General features: G+C 37.7%; 2 protein-coding genes across 7 annotated transcripts in view; one reads left to right on the top strand and one right to left on the bottom strand.

Moving 5' to 3' along the window:
* Positions 1–7216: 7216 nt before the first annotated feature.
* Positions 7217–8170, bottom strand: LOC122222587 (olfactory receptor 11G2-like). The gene has a single exon (XM_042943152.1). The coding sequence runs from the start codon at positions 8168–8170 to the stop codon at positions 7217–7219; it is 954 nt and encodes a 317-aa protein (XP_042799086.1).
* Positions 7807–24589, top strand: part of LOC122222252 (olfactory receptor 4N2-like) — a 127657-nt gene continuing 110874 nt past the window's right edge. For all 6 annotated transcript variants that reach the window (XM_042942543.1, XM_042942542.1, XM_042942545.1 and 3 more), the window contains exon 1: positions 7807–8354. The gene's annotated coding sequence lies outside the window, so the exon portion shown is untranslated. The remainder of the gene's footprint in view (positions 8355–24589) is intronic.

The following is a 24589-nucleotide window of genomic DNA, read 5'->3' as shown; positions in this document are numbered from 1 at the left end:
CTCTGGGATACCAATTATGCGTATATTATTTCTTTTTAGTGTATCACTTAGTTCTCTAATTTTCCCCTCATACTCCTGGATTTTTTTATCTCTCTTTCTCTCAGCTTCCTCTTTTTCCATAACTTTATCTTCTAGTTCACCTATTCTCTCCTCTGCCTCTTCAAGCCGAGCTGTTGTGGTTTCCATTTTGTTTTGCATTTCGTTTAAAGCGCTTTTCAGCTCCTCGTGACTGTTCCTTAGTCCCTTGATCTCTGTAGCAAGAGATTCTCTGCTGTCCTGTATAGTGTTTTCAAGCCCAGCGATTAATTTTATGACTATTATTCTAAATTCATTTTCTGTTATATTATTTAAATCCTTTTTGATCAGTTCATTAGCTGTTGTTATATTTCCTGGAGATTCTTCTGAGGGGAATTCTTCCGTTTGGTCATTTTGGATAGTCCCTGGAGTGGTGAGGACCTGCAGGGCACTTCCCCTGTGCTGTGGTGTATAACTGGAGTTGGTGGGCGGGGCTGTAGTCAGACCTGATGTCTGCCCCCAGCCCATCACTGGGGCCACAGTCAGACTGGTGTGTGCCTTCTCTTCCCCTCTCCTAGGGGCGGGATTCACTGTGGGGTGGTGTGGCCCGTCTGGGCTACTTGCACACTGCCAGGCTTGTGGTGCTGGGGATATGGCGTATTAGCTGGGTGGGTAGGCAAGGTGCACGGGGGCAGGAGGGGCAGGCTTAGCTCGCTTCTCCTTAGGTGATCCACTTCAGGAGGGGCCCTGTGGCAGCAGGAGGGAGTCAGATCCGCTGCCGGAGGTTTGGCTCTGCAGAAGCACAGAGTTGGGTGTTTGCGCGGAGCGAGCAAGTTCCCTGGCAGGAACTGGTTCCCTTTGGGATTTTGGCTGGGGGATGGGCAGGGGAGATGGCGCTGGCGAGCGCCTTTGTTCCCCACCAAACTGAGTTCTGTCGTCTGGGGGCTCAGCAGCTCTCCCTCCCTTTGTCCTCCAGCCTTCCCGCTTTCCGAGCAGAGCTGTTAACTTATGACCTCCCAGACGCTAAGTCACGCTTGCTGTCGGAACACAGTCCGTCCGGCCCTTCTGCTTTTGCCAGCCAGACTCGGGGGCTCAGCTTGCCCGGCGAGCCGCCCCTCCACCCCGGCTCCCTCCCGCCAGTCCGTGGAGCGCGCACCACCTCGCCGCCCTTCCTACCTTCTTCTGTGGGCCTCCTGTCTGCACTTGGCTCCGGAGATTCCATTCTGCTAATCCTCTGGCGGTTTTCTGAGTTATTTAGGCAGGTGTAGGTGGAGTCTAAGTGATCATCAGGACGCGCGGTGAGCCCAGCATCCTCCTATGCCGCCATCTTCCCTCTCCTATGTCCATTTTGAAATTGGATTTTTTTTTTGGTATGAGTTGTATGAGTTCTTTATTTTGGATATTAACTCCTTATTGAATGTATCATTTGCAAATATCTTCAGCTGATTAGGTTGCCTTTTCACTTTGCTGATGGTTTCAGGTGCTGTGCATAAGATTTTTATTTTGGTCTAGGCCCAGAAGTTTATTTTTTTTTTTGTTTCCCTTGCTTGTGGAGACCTATCTAGAAAAATGTTGTTAACGCTGATGTCAAAGAAATTACTGCCTATATTTTCTTTTAGGAGTTTTATGGATTTAGCTCTCACATTTAGGTCTTTAATACATTTTGATTTTATTTTGTGTATGGTGCAAGAAAGTGGTCCAGTTTCATTTTTTTGGATGTAACTGTCCAGTTTTCCCAGCACCGCTTATAGAAAAAGCTGTTTTTCTCATTGTATATTCATGCCTCCTTTCTTATAGATTGACCCCATAAGTGTGGCTTCATTTTCTCGTCTGTTTATTCTATTCCATTGATTTAAGTGTCTATTTTTGTGCCAGTACCATACTGTTTTGATTACTATAGTTTTGTAGTATATTTTGAAGTCTGGGATTGTGATACCACCACTTTTGTTATTTTTAAGATTTCTTTGGTTATTCAAAGTATTTTATGATTTCATGCAAATTTTAGAATTATTTGCTCTAGTTTTGTGAAAAATGCTGTTGTGATTTTGATAGGATTTGCACTGAATTTTTAGATTACTTTGGATAGCATGGGCATTTTAACAATATTAATTCTTCCAATCCATGAACATGGTATATCTTTACATTTGCAGTTTCCCAATCTTTAAAATTTGACATGGATAATAACCTGCTCTAGAGGGTTGTTGCATATAATAGGTAAAGTGACTGTTTTCAAAAATATTTAGTGAAATAGTCTAATGAGTGATTTGGGGGAAAGGAGTTATCCTGTCAAAAGTGGATATAGCTCCATCCTAAAATATTTATTTTGGGGATTTATAATGCTTATGATGTTCTTGAAGACTTCACAGATTAGCTTAGTTTGTTGTAAGCCATTATTTGCTTTATTTAAATATAGGACTTTTTTTTTTTTAATTGAGAAGACCCCTTCCCACTCTTTTCTATTAATTTCACATGGATTATTCGCTTAAAATACTTTGGATGAAAAAAAGGGAGGGAGTCAAACCATAAGAGACTCTTAAAAACTGAGAATAAACTGAGGGTTGGTGGGGGGGTGGGAGGGTGGGGAGGGTGGGTGATGGGCATTGAGGAGGGCACCTGTTAGGATGAACACTGGGTGTTGTATGGAAACCAATTTGACAATAAATTTCATACTAAAAAAAAGAGGTTCTGGGGCCAAAAAAAATATATTTTGGAAAATTTGAAGATAATATATATGTGGTTTATCTCTGTGATTAGCAGCTATAAATGCTCAAATATTAGTGCGTATTGTTGAAATAAATGAAGGAGGCTGCAAGGTTATCCTCTGTATTTGAGGAGGTAAGAATTTATTGTATGGTTTGAAAATAATGCAACTCTTTGGTAGTGGTTGAGGTGTGTGAGGGAAATTATGAAGACAAGAAATCATATATTGAGTAGGATAGACTTTGTCTCCTTATAAATAGTTCATCTATTAAACTAAATTAGAAAAAGTAGACAAAAATTTCAAATTTTTTATCTCTATATTCTTAATTTATAAAATCCTAAATTCAGCAAAATTTGCTAAATAAGTTGGATTTCATTCCATAAGTGGCAGCAACCTGAAATAGTAGGTGAAAGTGTTCCTGGGGTTTGGGAAGTCTCATTGTAAAGCTTATTAGTTAATTATTAACTCAAAGTTGATTATAAGTGCACAAACCACACACATTTAGAAAGAACCAACAGCACATTTTATTAATTACCGCACAGTTTCATCTCTTTTTCAATCTGCTAAGAAATGTCGATGACCATAGAGTGAATAAACCATAAGCCCCTGGAGGGGAATCATAATTAAAATAATCAAAAAAGTATTACCATCATAGAACTATATTAAAGATATTTTAGAATGAGTTCTTAATTAAGGTTTATTGCTTATATTATTAATTTGTCTAGGCAACTGCCAGTCATTCAACTCACTTTGCTTCTGTGAAATAGAACAAAGAAAACCTCTCTTTTGTTATTAAACCCTCAGAAATCCTCCTGCTCTAGGTCCAGACTACCTCAAATCCTCGGTTCTTTCCTAAAGGACATCCAGTTACAGTTACATTTTCACTTTGTGGAAGGGATCTCTTTCTGAAGGCTGTAAATGTGGCTCTGTATATGGCATCTTATTTTCCTATTGCCTTTTATTACATTTTAGAGAGTTACACCAGAAAAAAAAATAGATGGCTAACGGTTAAAATAAAATGTATGTTAAAACCAACAATTGTGATTATATATTTTAAAGACTAGATGATCTTTAGAGGTATTTTGGGTAATACTTAAATATGCCACACAGAAAAAATAGTGAAATAAAATGTGGTTCTAAAAATAGTCAATTCACACTAGATTTTCAGGAAAGGAAGTTAAATCCTGGCTATTGCCTGGCTCTTTACATTTAGCATCTATCTTAATCCTACTAGAGATAAGCAATAGTCACAAAATTCCTAATTCTTATTTTGAGTGCTCTCTGATTGACTACTTACTACCCAGCTAAGGCTATTGTTTCATGACCAAAGGTCCCACTAAAAAGGAGAATTACAGACCAATATCCCAGATGAACATGGATGCAAAAAATTCTCAACAAGAAAGATACTAGCAAATTGAATCCAATAGTACATTAAAAGAATTATTCACCATGATCAAGTGGGATTTATTCCTGGGCTGCAGGGGTGGTTCAGTTTCTGAAAATCAATCGATGGGATACATCACATTAATAAAAGAAAGGATAAGAACCATACGATCCTCTCAACAGGTGCAGAAGAAGCATTTGAGAAAGAGTAGTATCCTTTCTTGTTAAGAACCCTCAAGAAAGTAGGGGAAAAAAGGAACATACCTCAACAAAATAAAGCCATATATGAAAGACCCATAGCTAATATCTTCCTCAATGGGAAAAAACTGAGAGATTTTCCCCTAAGGAAGATGACATGGATGTTCATTCTCACCACTGTTGTCCAACATAATGCTGGAAGTCTTAGCCTCAGCAATCACACAACAAAAGAAATAAAAGGCATCCAAATTGGTAAGGAGAAGTCAAATTTTCACTCTTCTCAGATGACATCATAGTCTACATGGAAAACCCAAAAGACACTGGCAAAAAATTGCTAGAACTGATATATAAACTCAGAAAAGCCACAGGATGTAAAATCAATATACAAAAATAGATTGCATTTCTATATACCAATAATGAAGCAGCAGAAAAAGAAATCAAGGAATCAATCCCATTTACAATTGCACCAAAACCCATAATATACCTAGGAATAAACCTAACCAAAGAGGTAAAAGATTTGTACTGTGTGAACTATAGAACACTTGTGAAAGAAATTGAAGAAGACACAAAGAAATGGAAAAGCATTCCATGCTCATGGATTGGAGGAACAAATAATGTTAAAATGTCTATACTACTGAAAGCAATCTACACATTCAATGTAATCCCTATCAAAATAACACTAGGATTTTTCAGAGAACTAGAACAAATAATTCAAAAGTTTGTATGGAACCAGAAGAGATCCCAAAAGGCCAAAGTAGTGTTGAAAAAGAAAAGCAAAGTGGGAGGTGTCACAATTCTGGACTTCATCAAGACGGTATGGTACTGGCACAAAAACAGACACATCAATGGAACAGAATAGAGAACCCAGAAATGGGCCCACAACTATATGGCCAACTAATCTTTGACAAAGAAGGAAAGCATATCCAATGGAAAAAAGACAGTCTCTTCAACAAATCGTGTTGAGAGAACTGGAAAGCAACATGCAGAAGAATGAAACTGGACCACTTTCTTACACCATACACAAAATAAATTCAAAAATTGGTGATACACCTAAATATGAGGCAGGAAGCCATCAGAATCCTAGAGGAGAACATAGCAGCAACCTTCTGACCTTGGCTGTAGCAACTTCTTATTAGACACATCTCCAGAGGCAAGGGAAATAAAGACAAATATGAACTATTGGGACTTGATCAGAATAAAAATCTTCTGCACAGTGAAGGAAACAATCAACAAAACTAAAAGGCAGCCTATGGGATGGATGAAGATATGTGCAAATGATACATTGGGTAAAGGGTTAGTATCGAAAATCTATAAGGAACTTATCAAACACAACATGCAGAAAATAAATAATCCAGTTAAGAAACTGGCAGAAGACATGAATAGACACTTCTCCAAAGAAGATATACAAATGGCCAACAAACACATGAAGAGATGCTCAACATCATTCATCATCAGATAATACAAATCAAAACCACAGTGAGATACCACCTCACACCTGTCAGAATGGATAAAATGAGAAATTCAAGAAACAAAAGATGTTGGGAGGATGTGGAGAAAGGGGAACCTTCCTACACTGTTGGTGGGAAGGAAAACTGATATAGCCACACTGGAAAACAGTGTAGAGGTGCCTCAGAAAGTTAAAGATGGAACTACCCAATGTCCCAGCAATTGCGCTACTAGGTATTTTCCAGAGGATTCAAAAATACTGATTCGAAGGGGCATATGCACCCCAATGTTTATAGCAGCACTATCAACAATAGCCAAATTATGGAAAGAAACCAAATTCCCATAGAATGATGAATATATAAAGAGGTGGTATATATGTGTGTGTGTAATGTGTGTGGAATGGAATATTACTCAGCCATCAAAAAGAATAAAATCTTGCTATTTGAAATTACATGGATGAAGCTAGAGTATATTGTTATGGAAAATAAGTCAGAGAAAGAAATATATGATTTCACTTATATGTGGAATTTACGAAATGAAACAGATGAACATAGGGGAAGGGAAGGAAAAATAAAATAAGATATAAACAGAGAGGGAGGCAAACCATAAGAGACTCTTAATGATAGAGAACAAACTAAGAGTTGCTGGGGGGGAGGTGGGTGGGGAGATGGGCTAAATGGGTGATGGGCATTAAGGAGGGCACGTGTTGGGATGATCCCTGAGTGTTATATGTAAGTGATGACTCACTGGGGTCTACTCCTTAAACCAATACTACATATATGTTAACTAACTTGAATTTAAATCAAATCTTAGAAAAAAATCCTTAAGTAAAAGCATGCATCATTCTTTGGAGGTAGAGTGATAAGATCATACCTGCAAAGTTGGACTTTCTCATACAGATATCCTTCCTTTTATTCAGTAACTACCAGTGGAGAAGAATTTGTTTATAGTGTTAACTCCCAAAGAAATTTATGACCATGTTATACCCTTATCTTGTGCTCCAATTCTGAAGTACAAAGTAGATTTATACTTCCTTAGAAACTCAGTTATATAAAAAGAGTTCCTAAAACAATTTAATTTCTTAAAACTATCCCATCATGTAGTGAGGGTTATTTATGATGATGATGGGCTTGGGGTACCTGGGTGGCTCAATTGGTTAAGCATCTGACTCTTGGTTTTGGCTCAGGTAATGATCTTACAGTTTCATAAGTTCAAGTCCCCCTTCAGTCTCTGTGCTCACAGTGTGGAGCTTGCTTGGGATTCTCTCTCTCCCTTTCTCTCTGCTCCTCCCCTACTCACCTGTCTCTGCCTCTCTCAAAATAATAAATTTTTTAAAAAGTTAAAAAAAAGATCATGGTGGGCTTTATTGTAACAATTCCCTAACCAAAATTAATGAATTCTCTAGAAAAGTATCTTGTTCATATCTTATTAAGATAGGTTGCAGTAGGAACATAGTTCACTGTGACTTCTGATTTATATTTTATGAGCAGGTATTTCAGTCCTAAAGACTTTCCTTAGGGCAGTCTTCATTTCCTTGTTCCTTAGGCTGTAAATTAGAGGATTACAGAGGGGTGTTATCACAGAATAAAACAAGGTCACAATTTTCTGCACTTGCACTGGGTGTCCTGATCTAGGACTAACATACATCACCATAATAGAGCCAAAAAACAGGATCACCACCGCCAGATGAGAAGCACAAGTGGAGAAAGCCTTGCGTTTGCCTGCTGCTGAGGGCATCCTTAGCACAGCCACAATCACCAGAGCATAGGAACAAAGAACAAAGAGAAAGGTTCCAATCATGAAAACAGCATTGAAAGTAGAGTAAATGAACTGTGTTGTGGTGTCTTCAGAACAGGACAGCATCATCAATGGGGCAGGATCACACAAGAAATGGTTGATGGTATTTGGGCCACAGTAGGGTAACTGTGAAATGAGAACAACTGGGGTTAGGAAGAGGACGAACCCGCACGACCAGCCAAAGATGGCAAGGCCAGTGTACAGCTGTTTCGTCATAATGCGTGGGTAATGCAGAGGACGACAGATGGCAAGGTACCTGTCAAAGGCCATGATGCAGAGGAAGAAACCCTCATCACACCCCAGAGAGAAGAAGAAGTAGAACTGTGCAAAACAGTTCACAAAGGAAATGGACTTGCTTGAGGACAGGAAATTGGCCAACATGTTAGGGACGGTCGTGGTGACATAACATATTTCCAGGAGAGAGAAATTCCCCAAGAGGATGTACATGGGCGTGTGAAGACGCCGTTCCCACCGCACTGCACAGACAATGGCTGCGTTCCCCATGAGAGTCAGTGTGTAGACTACTGAGAAGAGCCCGAAGTAGAGGAGCTGCATTTCTGGGCTTGAGGGAAAGCCCACGAGGATAAAGTGGCTAACGGAGTTGGTGGTTTCTGTGCCGGACACATTCATTGGTCTGGAAGACATGGAGATGACTTTGTTATAGCACTCTTAATGGAGTATGCTGGTTCTCTCAGAAAACACCAAATTCTTGACCATTTTTTGATAAAGTAACAAACCATGAGTTTTCTGTTAAGCAACAAAGCTGTGATTATCACAACATGTTCTCCAAAGCATGACTTCATTTTGATAAGATGTAAGTAATAATATAAATAAAAACATGGTGTGGGACTATCATTAAACTGGGTCAGGAGACTGGATTACATATTAGTGCAAAATTGATATTTCTTTCTAAAGAATAATGTAAAATTAATTTATTGGAATTAGTAATGTTGATAAGAACAGCAAATGAAGTCCTATTTATATTAAGACATTCCAAAAAGTTCTTTCTCACTGAGATAGAAAGTGAAAGGGCACAGGGAATATTGCTTTTTGTACTTGTTTGTGCTGTTGTCAAGTGATGACCAAAATGGCTCTCTGGTTCCACCATAGATGATTCACTACATGACTAGACAGACATGTTTGGTACATAAAAAATGCTTTCTCTCTATCCAGCCTCTTGGATTGAGCTTCATAGCATGGGGAAAAGCCTTATACTTTGGCACCTAAAAGTCCTCCCAGTTTGTTGTTGTTGAATCACAGCTTAACTTGTACATGTGTTATTTCCTTAGAAATCTACTCTTGGCTATCACATTTGGCATCTAATGTGGAAGGACTGCTTTTTATGTATACTTGTTGCCCATGGGGCTGTGTAGACTGTGTCAAGTCTGAATGCAACCTGGTGGTTCAGTCCATTTGTTTTCCATAGCAATCTTATCATGTCATATGGCAGTATAGAGCAGGTAGAGGAAATTCTCCAATTACAGAAGTTTGTGTGTGTGTGTGTGTGTGTGTGTGTGTGTGTATGTGTGTGTGTGTGTGTGAGAGAGAGAGAGTGTGTGTTTTCCCCCTGTCCTGGAAGACAGTGTCTCCCTTGATTTGTTGTGAATATATAGTAAGATTAAAATTTTTTTTTAACGTTTATTTTTTTGAGACAGAGAGAGACAGAGCATGAACGGGGGAGGGTCAGAGAGAGAGGGAGACACAGAATCTGAAACAGGCTCCAGGCTCTGAGCTGTCAGCACAGAGCCCAACGTGGGGCTCGAACTCACGGACCGTGAGATCATGACCTGAGCCAAAGTCGGATGCTTAACCGACTGAGCCACCCAGGCACCCCTAGTAAGATTTAAAAAAAAGTTTATTTAGGATTTTTATCCTGAAGAATGGTATGATTTTCTCATTGAGTTTGTTGTATAGGATCTGAGAAAGAATTAAGCATCATTTTTTATAGAGACAGCAAGGTATGGAACTTGTGAGTCTTGGCCATTCACCTAGAAATGAAAAATAGAATTCCTTTAACTTAACTACATTTAAATTTTACTTATGTATAGTGAGGACAAAATATGCAGAAGCAAAGACAAAAAGCATAATATTACTATTAATGTAACAGGCATTAATATTCTTATGTTTCAAAAATACTCTTACCAATGGGATGCCCACAAATTATTGTGCTGCATTCTTATGAAGAAAAGACTCTCTAATATACCTATTGGGTCTTAGTGGTTATCTGCATAACTCATTCAACTGAATTTTTAAAACTATTTTTGTCCTTTTTACTCTGGCCTGTGTCCTGATACATTGGTATCTTACTCTAAGCCATTTTAATTAAGATTTTGATTGACAGTGGGACACTAACAGTGGTATATCAAATCAGTATCAATACTCACCCTATTTGTGTCTCCTGTTACAGTATTTTTTGGGAATACTAACTGTATAAAGTCGAAATCCAAAGAAGAACCTATAAATGCAAGAAACAGCACACAGATGCTGAATGGTTTTGTCATTAAAGGAAATTATTTCACATAAAATCAAGGCATATTAGTAAGATTGAGAGCAATATATGATCTAGATAGTATATCAGTGGAATCATAGATTTGGTATATTTTCTCTGTTGAACAAGCAACAGAATTCATCATTCACCTACCTCCAGTAGTTTATTAATTATACATTTTCACACAAAATCCTCAGGCCCCTCTTGTAAATAATACTTATCTGTATTTTAAAGGGATAAGAAATCTAGATAAATATATTTCCCTATGCTGGGGTAAACAAGAGAAAAATTAATATTTTAATACTTTTCCATCTGAAGTTTATTCTAATCAGATATTTTTATTTTCAGAGCAAACAGAAAGCACTTGCCAGCAAATCCATTTCTGCAGAAAACTCAGCATTTGTAATAGGGAACACAATTTTAACTCACTCCTTGGATATGTACCAAGAAAAATAAATGTGAGAGGGGAAATAAAATACTACCAGAGAGTGAAAATCCTGTGAGGAACTTTAGAACAGTTGAAGAATACAGGTGGTAACCTGCCATGAATTGCAAAGAGTAAATTTTAAAAGATTTTTTCTCCCTAGCTGCAAAACTCATGTTTATGGTTAAGATAAAGCCTAGGTGAAGGTATGATCTATATTTATTTCTTTGCATCATAGTCTTTTGAGATTTGGGACTCTCTCCCATGATACTTGTAAAGTATTTGTTCAATAGATGAGCTTGTTTTGAATTTTATTTATCTCCAATGAAATCCCAGGCCCTACTATCCCCTGAGGATTGGTGTATTGCAGAACTAGGTTCTTCTCTTATGCTTTTACTAAATAGGCATTGCAAAATGTTCCTGGGGACTAATTAAATAGTAATAGAGCTTTCTGGAATAACTATAATATGAACATGCACCTTTGAATTCCCTGTTTCTATTTTGAAGAAAGAAAATTCTTCGCTTGTCAGTATTAGTTCTCAAAAAAATTGTTAGAGACGTTTCAGTCACAATTTTATTGTATCCATTAGTGGTAAAACTGGTATGAGGATATTTAACAAATATTTATTGAGTGCTTACCAGGCACTGGGAATATATCTAGGCAAACAAAATAGAAATAAGTTCCTACCTACATAGAACAATTCAATGGGGGTAAGGAAAGAAATAGAAGACAAACAACATCAGTAAATGAACAATAATTTTTTTCATTTGAGAAGAATAGTGTGGGAATGGAATGGATCATAAATAGGGCAGGACTTGTATTGTATTGTATTGTATTTTAGTTTAGTTTAAATTCTAGTTAGTTAATATACAGTGCAATATTAGTTTCAGGGGTAGAATTCAGTGATTCATCACTTACATACAACACCCATTGCTCATCATATCAAGTACCCCCCTTAATACCCATCACCCATGTAGCCCATCTCATTCCCAACTAGCTCCATCAACCTGCCGTTTGTTCTCATAATAGTCTCTCATGTTTTGTTTCCCCTTTCTCTTTCCCCCATCCCATATGTTCATATGTTTTGTTTCTTAAATTCCACATATGAGTGACATTATGTGGTATTTGTCTTTCTCTGACTTATTTCACTTAGCATAACACATTCTAGCTCCATCCACATCATTGTAAGTGGCAAGATTTCATTCTTTTTGCTGGTGGAGTAATATTCCATGGCATATATATACCACATCTTCTTTATCCATTCATCAGTCAATGGATATTTAGGTTCTCTCCATAGCTTGGCTATTGTTGATAGTGCTGCTATAAACATTGGGGAGCATGTACCCCTTTGAATATGTACTTTTGTATCCTTTGGATAAATACCTAGTAGTCCAACTGCTGGGTCATAGGGTAGTTCTATTTTTAACTTTTCAAGGAACCTCCATATTCTTTCCCAGAGTGTCTGCACCAGTTTGCATTCCCACTAACAGTGTAAGAGGGTTCCCCTTTCTCCACATTCTCACCAGCACCTGTTGTTTCTTTTGTTGTCAGTTTTAGCCATTCTGACAAGGTGTGAGGTGGTATCTTACTGTGGTTTTGATTTATATTTCCCTCGTGATGAGTGATGTTGAACATCTTTTCATGTGTCTATTAGCCATCTGGATATCTTCTTTGGAAAAATGTCTGTTCATGTCTTCTGCCCATTTCTTACCTGGATTATTTGTTTTTTGGGTGTTGAGTTTACTAAATTCTTTATAGGTTTTCTGTACTAGCCCTTTATTTGATGTCACTTGTAAATATCTTCGTCCATTCCATGGTCTGCCTTTTAGTTTTGTTGATTGTTTCCTTCACCGTGCAGAAGTTTTTATCTTGATGAAGTCCCAATAGTTCATTTTTATTTTATTTCCCTTGATTCTGGTGACATGTCGAGGATGAAGTTATTATAGCTGAGGTCAAAGAGGTTGCTACCTATGTTCTCCTCTAGGATTCTGATGGTTTCCTGTCTCACATTCAGGTCTTTCATTGATTTTGAATTTATTTTTGTATATGGTATAAGAAAATGGTCCAGTTTCATTCTTCTGTATGTTGCTGTCCAGTTTTCCCAACAACATTTGTTGAAAAGACTGTCTTTTTTTTCCCCATTACTTGTAATTTTAAACAAGGTCTTGAACAAAGCCTAACAGAGATACTAATATTTGAGCAGATGCTTGAAAAAGTGAGGGAAAAAACCAAGAGTATATCAAGAAAGATTCCAGGCAGAAGGAACAGCTGATGCTAGGAATATGTTAAGTATGTCAGGAAAAGAGCAAAGTGGTCAGTGTGCTGCAGTTGTGTAAACTGGGGAGATGGCCTCTTTCTGGCATCCACTCCTGTTATCTGAATTTCTTCTTTGTTTCACATCTGTACTTCAGTGTAGTCTTTTTTACTTAAAATTTTTTTCACTGGATTTATTGGGCTATATTTGACATATAATATGTAGTAACAATATATAAGTTTAAGGTATACAATGTACTGATTTGACACATTCACATATTGTGAAATGATTACCACCATAATATTAGCTAACAGCTTCATCACCTTGCATAAATATCCTTTTTCTCTTGTGGTGAAAACAGTGAAGATCTACTTTGTTAGCAACTTTAATTATATAGTATGGTGTTGTTGACAGTAATCACCATGATGTACATTAGATATCCAAAATGTATTTATTCTATAACTGGAAATTTATATCCTTCGACAAACATCTTCCCCATTTCCCCTACCTCACAGCCTCTGGCAATCACCAATCTTTTCTCTGTTTCTAGTTCACATTTTTGAAATTCTACATACAAGTGATGTACAGTATTTGTCTGACTTACTTCACTTAGCATAACACCTTCATGGTCCCCCTGTGTTCTCACAGATGGCAGGATTTCCCTTTTTCTTATGGCTGAGTAATATTCCATTATATATATAACCATATATTCTTTATCCATTCATCTGTAGATGGAAATTTAGTTTGTTTCTGTATCTTGGGTATTGTGAGTAATGCTGCAGTAAACATGGGAGTGCAAATATTTTTGACGTAGTGATTTCATTTTCTTCACATATATACCCAGAAGTGAAATTGATGGATCACATGATAATTCTACTTTTTATTTTTTGAGGAGCCTTCATACTGTCTTTCATGGTGTCTGTACCAGTTTGCATTGCCACCAACAATGAACCAGGGCTCCCTTTTCTTTTACAACACCTGTTATCTCTTGCCTTTTATTTTTATTTTTAATTTTTATTTATTTTTGAGAGAGAGAGAGAGAGAGAGAGAGAGAGAATATGAATACAATCAGGGGTGGGGCAGAGAGAGAGAGGGAGCCACAGAATCCGAAGCAAGCTCCAGGCTCCAGGCTTCAAGCTGTCAGTGCAGAGCCTGATGCAGGGCTTGAGCTCTAGAATTGTGAGATCATGAACTCAGCTGAAGTCAGACACTTAACAGACTGAGCCACCCAGGCACCCCATCTCTTATCTTTTTGGTACTAGCCATTCTTACAGACATGAAGTATCTTTTGTGGTTTTGATTTGTATTTCCCTGATGATTAGTGATGTTGAGTAACTTTTCATGTACCTGTTGGCCATTTGTATATCTTTTTTTGAAATCAGTCTATAAAGATCCTGAGCCCATTTTAAGTTTATTTATATGTATTTATACTTTGTTTTATAGTTGTATGAGCTCCTTATATATCTTGGATATTAACCTTTTATCAGATAAACAGTTTGTAAATATTTTCTCCCATTCTCTGGGTTGTCTTTGTATCTTAGTTAATTGTTCCCTTACTGTACAAAGCTTTTAGTTTGATATAGGTCCGCTTGCTAAATTTTGCTTTTGTTGCCTGTGCTTTTTTTTTTATTTATCAAACCCAAACCCCCAAAATCATTGGTAAGATTATGAGGAAAATTTTCTCTATGTTATCATCTGTGAGTTTTATAGTTTCAGGTCTTTTGTTTAAGTCTTTCATCTGTTTCAAGTTGATTTTTGGGTATGGTGTAAGAGAGGGTCTGCTTATTCTTTTGCATGTGAATATCTAGTTTTTCATTTTATTAAAGAGACTGTCTTTTCCCCATTAGGTATTCTTGGTACCCTTATCATAGATTTGTTGACCATATATGCATGGTTTTATTTCTGGGGTATGTATTCTGTTCCAATGGTCTATGTGTATGTTTTTATGTCAGTATCATATTGTTTTGGTTACTATAATTTTGTAATGTAACTTGGAACCAGAGAGTGTGATGCTTCTAGTTTTGGTCTTCTTTCTCAAAATTGCTTTGGTTATTTGGACTCTTTTGTGGTTCCATAGAAATTTTAGGATTATTTTTTCTATTTATGTGAAAAGTGCCATTGGAGTTTTGAGAGGGATTTCATTAACTAGCTTGCTTTGAGTGGTCTGGACATTTTAACAATATTAATTCTTACAATTCACAAACATGGGTTATCTTTCTATTTATTTGTGCCTCTTTCAATTTCTATCATCAGTATCTTACAGTTTTAAGTGTAGAGATCTTTTACCTCCTTGGTTAAATTTATTCCTTTGTATTTTATTCTTTTTGATGCTCTTGTGAATGGAATTGTTAATTTCTTAATTTCTTTTTTGGACATCTTAGTGTATAGAAACACAACTTGTTTTTTGTATATTGATTTTGTATTTTGGAAATTTACTGAATTATTAGTTCTTCAGTTCTACAGTTTTGTGGGATTGTAGTTGTATGGGATTTGAGCCAGGTCATGTGGCTGCTGCTGGGTCTGCAATGGAGTTTGATGTCAGGACTGCTTGCAGGGTTTTGGGCAGGTGTGGATCCTTTCTTATGGGGGAATCCTTGGATGGGGGAGTCACCTCAGGACCATGGTCCATAGGGCTGGTGCTGAGACAAGTGCCAAATGCAGGGACAAGGTTTCTCTCGCTGGGTCCCTGAAAGGGCCTCTGCCAAGTCTCTGGGTGGGTACGTAGGCAGGGAGGATTAATGTAAAAAAAATAGTAGAGAGGGTCTATAGCCAAATCACAGGGCTAATTCAGTCTCTGCAATTAAGATGGAGATAAGCCAGCAGGCCTCTGGGAGCATCGATGGGCATGTCTCCTGCCAGTTCCCTGAGAAGGCAGAATTGCTTTCAGACTAGCTGGGAAGAGATAGAGCTTTCAGACAGGCTGCCTCAGGTCCATATCCAGGATCATGTCGAGATTAATTTTCTGTGCCAGATGTATTTTTGAAGAGCAGCTTAACATAATCTAAGTAAATATTATGTAGACACTGATCTGCTCTTTCCCACATTATCAGAAAAACACAAATCAGAAAGAATTCCTACTCACATGGAACAGGTTACATGGCTATGTTCCTCCCATCTGCTATGACAGTATTGTCCAATAAGACCTTGAATGGTAGACATCCTGCAGAACATCACACTAACCCACTATGTCAATGACATCATGCTCATTGGATTGGATAAGCAAGAAGTGGATAGTTTATTGGAAACTACAGAGGGTGGGATAAAGCCCTGTGAGGATGCAGACTTCTACTATATTAGTAAAATGCATGTTTTTTTCTAAAATACTGGCATAAATAGCACCAATGCTGTCCCTTAGTGACATCAGCACAGCATCAGGTGGCTGGTATCCCCTTCTGAGAAGTCTGATTTTCAGCTTCAGAGCTGAAATAAATAAATAAATAAATAAATAAATAAATAAATAAATGTGTGTGTGCACACACGAGACAAAAGAAAAAATAGATTATATAATATTTATTATATAAATATATAATTCCAAATTTTCCCCTTTGTTGCCCCAGAACTAAGAGTGGCATCTGGCTCATGCAATTTCCGGCTTAGTATTCCCTGTTTCCTTTCTTTTCTTTTTTTTGGGGGGGGGGCATTTCTTTATTACCTTAGTAATCTCTTCTTTATATTAAGTTATTTGTGTTACAATAATCTGAGGGTTTTATTTATTTATTTTATTTTATTTATTTAAAAAAAATTTTTTTTAACGTTTATTTATTTTTGAGACAGAGAGAGACAGAGAATGAATGGGGGAGGGTCAGAGAGAGGGAGACACAGAATCTGAAACAGGCTCCGGGCTCTGAGCTGTCAGCACAGGGGCCCGATGCGGGGCTCGAACTCACAGACCGCAAGATCGTGACCTGAGCCGAAGTCGGCGCTCAACCGACTGAGCCACCCAGGCGCACCTAATCTGAGGGTTTCATATCTACTGACTGGACCTTTCTGATGCAGAAGTTGGTGCCAGGAAGAGTCCCTGGAAACATCCTCAACAGTGGTAGTTTGGGACTACTTTGGTTTTGTTTTGTGGCTTAACACGGTGCTTACTAACTTGTCCATTCTAGTAGAATTCTAGTAATCTATAGGTAGTATTTAATGACATAATATTTAATAGGGTTGTTTTCAATAAATTGTGCAGGGACAGTTAGATATTCACATGCAAAAGAATGAAATTCGTATGCACAATCTCACACTACATACAAAAATTAACTCAAAATGGATCATACCTAAAAGCAAAAGTTTATACTATAAAACTCATAGAAAAAAATTATAAATTTAAGTATTTGTTTAGGCAAATATTTGATTAGGCAGTGGTTTCTTACAACATTAAAAGCACAGGAGACAAAAGAAAAAATAGATTTGACTTACTCAAAATGAGAAATTTTTGTATTTCAAAGGATACCATCAAGAAAGTGAAAATACAACCCACAGGAGAAAATATTTACAAATCATATATCTGATAAGGAACTTATATTCAGAACATGTAAAGTACTTTTACAACTCAACAATAAAAAGACAACCCATTTTAAAAATGGTCAAAGAATTTATATAGTTTTCTAGTGAAGATATGCCAGTAGTCAATAAGCACATGAAAAGTGCTCATTTTCATTAGGGAAATGCAAATTGAAACTATAATGAGATGCCAATTCACACCCACTAGTTTGGCTAAAAAACAAGTGATTCAAAATAACTGGTGTTGGCGAGGATATGGAGAAATTGGACTATCATATATTCCCAGTGGGATTGTAAAATGCCATAGCCAATGTGGAGAATAGTTTGTAAGTTCTTCAAAATGTTAAGCATAGACTTAGCATATGATGCAGAAATTCTACCCCTAATATATATCCAAGAGAATTTGAAATATGTGTGAATAAAAAGTTGGAAAAAAAAAAAGAAAATGAGTCCACAGAAAAACTTGCATGAGAGTTTTCATGGTAGCATTATTCACAATAGCCAAAAAGTAAAACAATTCACGTGCTCAGCAACAGATAAATAGACAACTGAAATGTTGTGGCATATCCGTACAATGGAGTATTATCTGGCATTACAAAGGAATGCAGAGAAAGGGGAACACTTTTGCACTCCTGGTGGAATGCAAACTGGTGCAGTTTCCACTCTGGAAAACAGTATGGAGGTTCCTCAAAAAATTAAAGCTTAGAACTACCCTACAACCCAACAATTGCACTACTAGGTATTTATCAAAAGGTGTATCTGTACAAAATACAGATTCAAAGGAGTACCTGTTCCCTGATGTTTACAGAAGCAGTATCAACCATAGCCAAGCTATGGAGAGAACCCAAATGTCCACTGACTGACGAATTGATAATGAAGAGGTGGTGTGTGTTTGTGTGTGTGTATGTGTGTGTGTGTATATATATATGTATGTATACATATATATATACATATGTATATATGCATGCTATATATATGTGCATGTGTGTGTATGTGTGTGTATATATACACACACACATATATATATATATATATATATATATATATATATATATATATATATATGCATGCCACAATGGAATATTACTGGGGGATCAAAAAAAAAATGAAATCTTGCCATTTGCAGTGACGTGGATGGAGCTAGAGTATATTATGCTAAGTGAAATAAGTCAGAGAAAGATAAATATATTATTTCACTCATATGTGGAATTTAAGAAACACAATAGATGAACATAGGGTAAAGGAAGGAAATATATTATAAAAAAAGAGAGGCAGGAAAACCATAAGAGGCCCTTAAATACACAGAACAAACTGAGGGTTGCTGGAGGGGAGGTGTAGGGTGTAGGGATGGGCTAAATGGGTGATGGGCGTTAAGGAGAGCACTTGTTGGGATGAGTACTGGGTGTTATATGTAAATGATGAATCACTAAATTCTCCTAAAACTGACACTACACAGTATGCTAAATAACTTGAATTTAAATAAATATTTTTTTTAAAAAAGGAATGAAGTACTGATAGATGTACAACATGGATGAATCTTGAAAATATTATACTGATTTTGAAAATATCATACTAATCTTGAAAATATTATACTAAGTTAAAGAAGCCATTGAAAAAGACAGAGTGTAGATTAGTGGTTGGGTACAGAGTTTCATTTTGTCATGTTGAGAATGGTCTAAAATCAGTGATGATGGTTTCATGACTCTGTGAATATACTAAAACCACTGAATTGTATACTTCAAAAGGGTAAATTTTTTAGTAAGTGATTTATATTTTAATAAAGCCTTTATAAAAAATAAAAGTCAGGAAACTATAAAAAATAAGTTGTCACTTGTTGGCTGTAATTAAGTGCCTTTGTCAAGCAAGTGGCTTCTGAACTTGACTATTATGGCAGCAATGATGACTCTAAGAACTGTGGCATGGGATGGCTTTCTCTGAGTGTACTGGAGCATTGGTAGAAACAAAAGGATAAGGTCAGATCTTTAAAATCCAAGTTGAAGTCATGGTCAGTGAAACAGAGAGTTTCTATAGCAGCCATATCTTATTTCTGATAGCCACGGTGCTGATCTTGCTGTAAATGAGATGCAAAATTGTGTCAATGTCAGGATTATAAAATGAGTTCAAAGTCTTGCCAGTGTCTTACAAGCAAGTCAGGATGCTGGTTGGGAGAAATACCACCAGTTTGGTCTAAAACAGAGACAGTTCAAATTTAAAAGATACTTCTCTGCCTCCAAACTTTTATGAGGAGGAAACAGGCTAAGAAAGCTACTTCGTTATACACCACATGGTCTTTGTTAAGTTTCTCAGGATCCACATAAGAGTGAACACATATGGTATCTGTCTTTCTCTGTATGACTTATTTCACTTAGCATAACACTCTCCAGTTCCATCCACGTTGCTACAAAGGGCCATATTTCATTCTTTCTCATTGCTGTGTAGTACTCCATTGTGTATATAAACCACAATTTCTTATCCATTCATCAGTTGATGGTCATTTAGGCTCTTTCTGTAGTTTGGCTATTGTTGAAAGTGCTGCTGTAAACACTGGGGTACAAGTGCCCCTATGCATTAGTACTCCTATATCCCTTGGGTAAATTCCTAGCAGTGCTATTTCTGGGTCATAAGGTATATCTATTTTTAATTTTTGGAGGAACCTCCACACTGTTTTCCAGAGTGGCTGCACCAGTTTGCATTCCCACCAACAGTGCAAGAGGGTTCCCGTTTCTCCACATCCTCTCCAGCATCTATAGTCTCCTAATTTTTTCATTTTGGCCACTCTGACTGGCGTGAGGTGACATCTGACTGTGGATTTGATTTGTATTTTCCTGATGAGGAGCGACGTTGAGCATCTTTTCGTGTGCCTGTTGACCATCTGGATGACTTCTTTAGAGAAGTGTCTGTTCATGTTTTCTGCCCATTTCTTCACTGGATTATTTGTTTTTTAGGTGTAACTTAACAGAAGACCATGGGGGAAGGGAAGAAAAAAAAAGTTAGGGAGGGAGCCAAACCATAAGAGACTCTTAAAAACTGAGAATAAACTGAGGGTTGATGGGGGGTGGGAGGGAGGGGAAAGTGGGTGATGGGCATTAAGGAGGCACCTGTTGGGTTGAGCACTGGGTGCTGTATGGAAACCAGTTTGACAATAAATTTCATACTTAAAAAAAACCAAATAATTTCTTTTTTTTTCAATATATGAAGTTTATTGTCAAATTCGTTTCCATACAACACCCAGTGCTCATCCCAACAGGTGCCCTTCTCAATACCCATCACCCACCCTCCCCTCCCTCCCACCCCCCCATCAATCCTGTTTATTGTCAGTTTTTAAGAGTCTCTTATAGTTTGGCTCTCTCCCTCTCTAACTTTTTTTTCCCTTCCCCTCCCCCATGGTCTTCTGTTAAGTTTCCAGAATCCACATGAGAGTGAAAATTTATGGTATCTATCTTTCTCTGTATGACTTACTTCACTTAGCATAACACTCTCCAGTTCCATCTGCGTTGCTACAAAAGGCCATATTTCATTCTTTCTCATTGCCAAGTAGTATTCCATTGTGTCTATAAACCACAATTTCTTTATCCTTTCATCAGTTGATGTACATTTAGGCTCTTTCCATAATTTGGTTATTGTTGAGAGTGCTGCTATAAACATTGGGGTACAAGTGCCCTTATGCATCAGCACTCCTATATCCCTTGGGCAAATTCCTAGCAGTGATATTGTTGGGTCATAGGGTAGATCTATTTTTAATTTTTTGAGGAACCTCCACACTATCTCCCTTCTTTTAAATTTTTTTTTGTTTATGTATTTAATTTGAGAGGGAGAGGGAGTGAGAGAAAGAGCATGAACAGAGGAGGGACAGAGAGAGCAGGAGAGAGAGGATCCCAAGCAATGTCTGTGCCACCAGTGTAGAGCCTAACATGAGACTTGAACCCACAAACTGGCAGGTCATGACCTGAACCGAAATCAAGAGTCCAACCCTTAACCAGCTAAGTCATCAGGTGCCCCAGTCCTCCTTTCTTTTAAACAGAAATGAGTATTGCAATTATCTTGCCAGGTCACTGTACCCAGGAACTTCATGCATCATTTTAAGTGATCAGATTCTGCACTAATGCCTGATACCATAAGGGGAGAACATTTGGGGGAGGAGTTGAATATATTTAACATGTGGAAGTGATGTGATTGGTTAGGATCGGAGAGTAGACTCTCTGGTTGATTGTGTTTTCAAAGATGTCCCAAAAAACATCACTGTCTTACATGCTCTTTATTTTTTTATTTTTATTTTTATTTTTTTAATATATGAAATTTATTGTCAAATTGGTTTCCATACAACACCCAGTGCTCCACCCAACAGGTGCCCTCCTCAATACGCATCACCCACTTTCCCCTCCCTCCCACCCCCCATCAACCCTCAGTTTATTCTCAGTTTTTAAGAGTCTCTTATGGTTTGGCTCCCTCCCTAACTTTTTTTTTCTTCCCTTCCCCCATGGTGTTCTGTTAAGTTACACCTAAAAAACAAATAATCCAGTGAAGAAATGGGCAGAAAACATGAACAGACACTTCTCTAAAGAAGTCATCCAGATGGTCAACAGGCACACAAAAAGATGCTCAACATCGCTCCTCATCAGGAAAATACAAATCCCCCTCCCCTCCCTCCCACCCCCAGTCAGCCCTCAGTTTGTTTTCAGTTTTTAAGACTCTCTTATGTTTTGGCTCTCTCCCACTCTAACCTCTTTTTTTTTTCCTTCCCCTCCCCAATGGGATCCTGTTAACTTTCTCAGGGTCCACATAAGAGTGAACACATATGGTATCTGTCTTTCTCTGTATGGCTTATTTCACTTAGCATCACATTCTCCAATTCCATCCACGTTGCTACAAAGGGCCATATTTCATTCTTTCTCATTGCCACGTAGTACTCCATTGTGTATATAAACCACAATTTCTTTATCCATTCATCAGTTTATGGACAGTTAGGCTTTTCCCACAATTTGGCTATTGTTGAGAGTGCTGCTATAAACATTGGGGTAAAAGTGCCCCTATGCATCAGTACTCCTGTATCCCTTGGGTAAATTCCCAGCAGTGCTATTGCTAGGTCATAGGGTAGGTCTATTTTTAATTTTTTGAGGAACCTGCACACTGTTTTCCAGAGCACCTGCACCAGTTTGCATTCCCACCAACAGTGCAAGAGGGTTCCCGTTTCTCCACATCCTCTCCAGCATCTATAGTCTCCTGATTTGTTCATTTTGGCCACTCTGACTGGTGTGAGGTGATATCTGAGTGTGGTTTTGATTTGTATTTCCCTGATGAGGAGCGACGTTGAGCATCTTTTCATGTGCCTATTGGCCATCTGGATGTCTTCTTTAGAGAAGTGTCTATTCATGTTTTCTGCCCATTTCTTCACTGGATTATTTGTTTTTCAGGTGTGGAGTTTGGTGAGCTCTTTATAGATTTTGGATACTAGCCCTTTGTCCGATATGTCACTTGCAAATATCTTTTCCCATTCCATTGGTTGCCTTTTAGTTATGTTGATTGTTTCCTTTGCTGTGCAGAAGCTTTTTATCTTCATGAGGTCCCAATATCTCATTTTTGCTTTTAATTCCCTTGCCTTTGGGGATGTGTCAAGTAAGAAATTGCTGCGGCTGAGGTCAGAGAGGTTTTTTTCCTGCTTTCTCCTCTAGGGTTTTGATGGTTTCCTGTCTCCCATTCAGGTCCTTTATCCATTTTGAGTTTATTTTTGTGAATGGTGTGAGAAAGTGGTCTAGTTTCATCCTTCTGCATGTTGCTGTCCAGTTCTCCCAGCACCATTTGTTAAAGAGACTGTCTTGTTTCCATTGGATATTCTTTCCTGCTTTGTCAAAGACGAGTTGGCCATACGTTTGTGGGTCTAGTTCTGAGGTTTCTATTCTCTTCCATTGGTCTATGTGTCTGTTTTTGTGCCAATACCATGCTGTCTTGATGATTACAGCTTTGGAGTAGAGGCTAAAGTCTGGGATTGTGATGCCTCCTGCTTTGGTCTTCTTCAAAATTACTTTGGCTATTCAGGGCCTTTTGTGGTTCCATATGAATTTTAGGATTGCTTGTTCTAGCTTTGAGAAGAATGCTGGTGCAATTTTGATTGGGATTACATTGAATGTGTAGGTAGCTTTGGGTAGTATTGACATTTTGACAATATTTATTCTCCCAACCCATGAGCATGGAATGTTTTTCCATTTCTTTATATCTTCTTCAATTTCCTTCTTAAGCTTTCTATAGTTTTCAGCATACAGATCTTTTACATATTTGGTTAGATTTATTCCTAGGTATTTTATGCTTCTTGGTGCAATTGTGAATGGTATCAGTTTCTTTATTTGTCTTTCTGTTGCTTTATTATTAGTGTACAAGAATGCTACTGATTTCTGTACATTAATTTTTTATCCTGCGGCTTTGTTGAATTCATGTATCAGTTCTAGCAGACTTTTGGTGGAGTCTGTCAGGTTTTCCATGTATAATATCATGTCATCTGCAAAAAGTGAAAGCTTGACTTCATCTTTGCCAATTTTGATGCCTTTGATTTCCTTTTGTTGTCTGATTGCTGATGCTAGCACTTCCAACACTGTGTGAAACAAGAGCAGTGAGAGTGGACATCCCTGTTGTGTTCCTGATCTCGGGGAAAGCTCTCAGTTTTTCCCCATTGAGGATGATATTAGCTGTGGGCTTTTCATAAATGGCTTTTATGATGTTTAAGTATGTTCCTTCTACCCTGACTTTCTCGAGGGTTTTTATTAAGAAAGTCTGCTGCATTTTGTCAAATGCTTTTTCTGCATTGTTGACAGGATCATATGGTTCTTATCTTTTCTTTTATTAATGTGATGTATCATGTTGATTGATTTGTGAATGTTGAACCAGCCCTGCATCCCAGGAATGAATCCCACTTGATCATGGTGAATAATTCTTTTTATATGCTGTTGAATTCGATTTGCTAGTATCTTCTAGAGAATTTTTGTATCCATATTCATCAGGAATATTGGCCTGTAGTTCTCTTTTTTTACTGGGCCTCTGTCTGGTTTAGGAATCAAAGTAATACTGGTTCATAGAAAGAGTCTGGAAGTTTTCCTTCCATTTCTATTTTTTGGAATAGCTTGAGAAGGATAAGTATTATCTCTGCTTTAAATGTCTAGTAGAATTCCCCAGGGAAGCCATCTGGTCTTGGACTCTTATTTGTTGGGAGATTTTTGATAACTGATAATTTCTTCGCTGGTTATGGGTCTGTTCAAGCTTTCTACTTCCTCTTTTTTGAGTTTTGGAAGTGTGTGTGTGTTTAGGAATTTGTCCATTTCTTCCAGGTTGTCCAGTTTGTTGGCATATAATTTTTCATAGTATTCCCTGATAATTGCTTGTATCTCTGAGGGATTGGTTGT

This window comes from Panthera leo, chromosome B3 (assembly GCF_018350215.1).
Source record: "Panthera leo isolate Ple1 chromosome B3, P.leo_Ple1_pat1.1, whole genome shotgun sequence".
Taxonomy (NCBI): domain Eukaryota; kingdom Metazoa; phylum Chordata; class Mammalia; order Carnivora; family Felidae; genus Panthera; species Panthera leo.
This window is presented reverse-complemented; position numbering and strand designations above follow the sequence as displayed.

What these genes read in the sequence shown, in the direction of transcription:
- LOC122222587 (XM_042943152.1), bottom strand. Translation starts at nt 8,170, where the DNA reads ATGAATGTGTCCGGCACAGAAACCACCAACTCCGTTAGCCACTTTATC.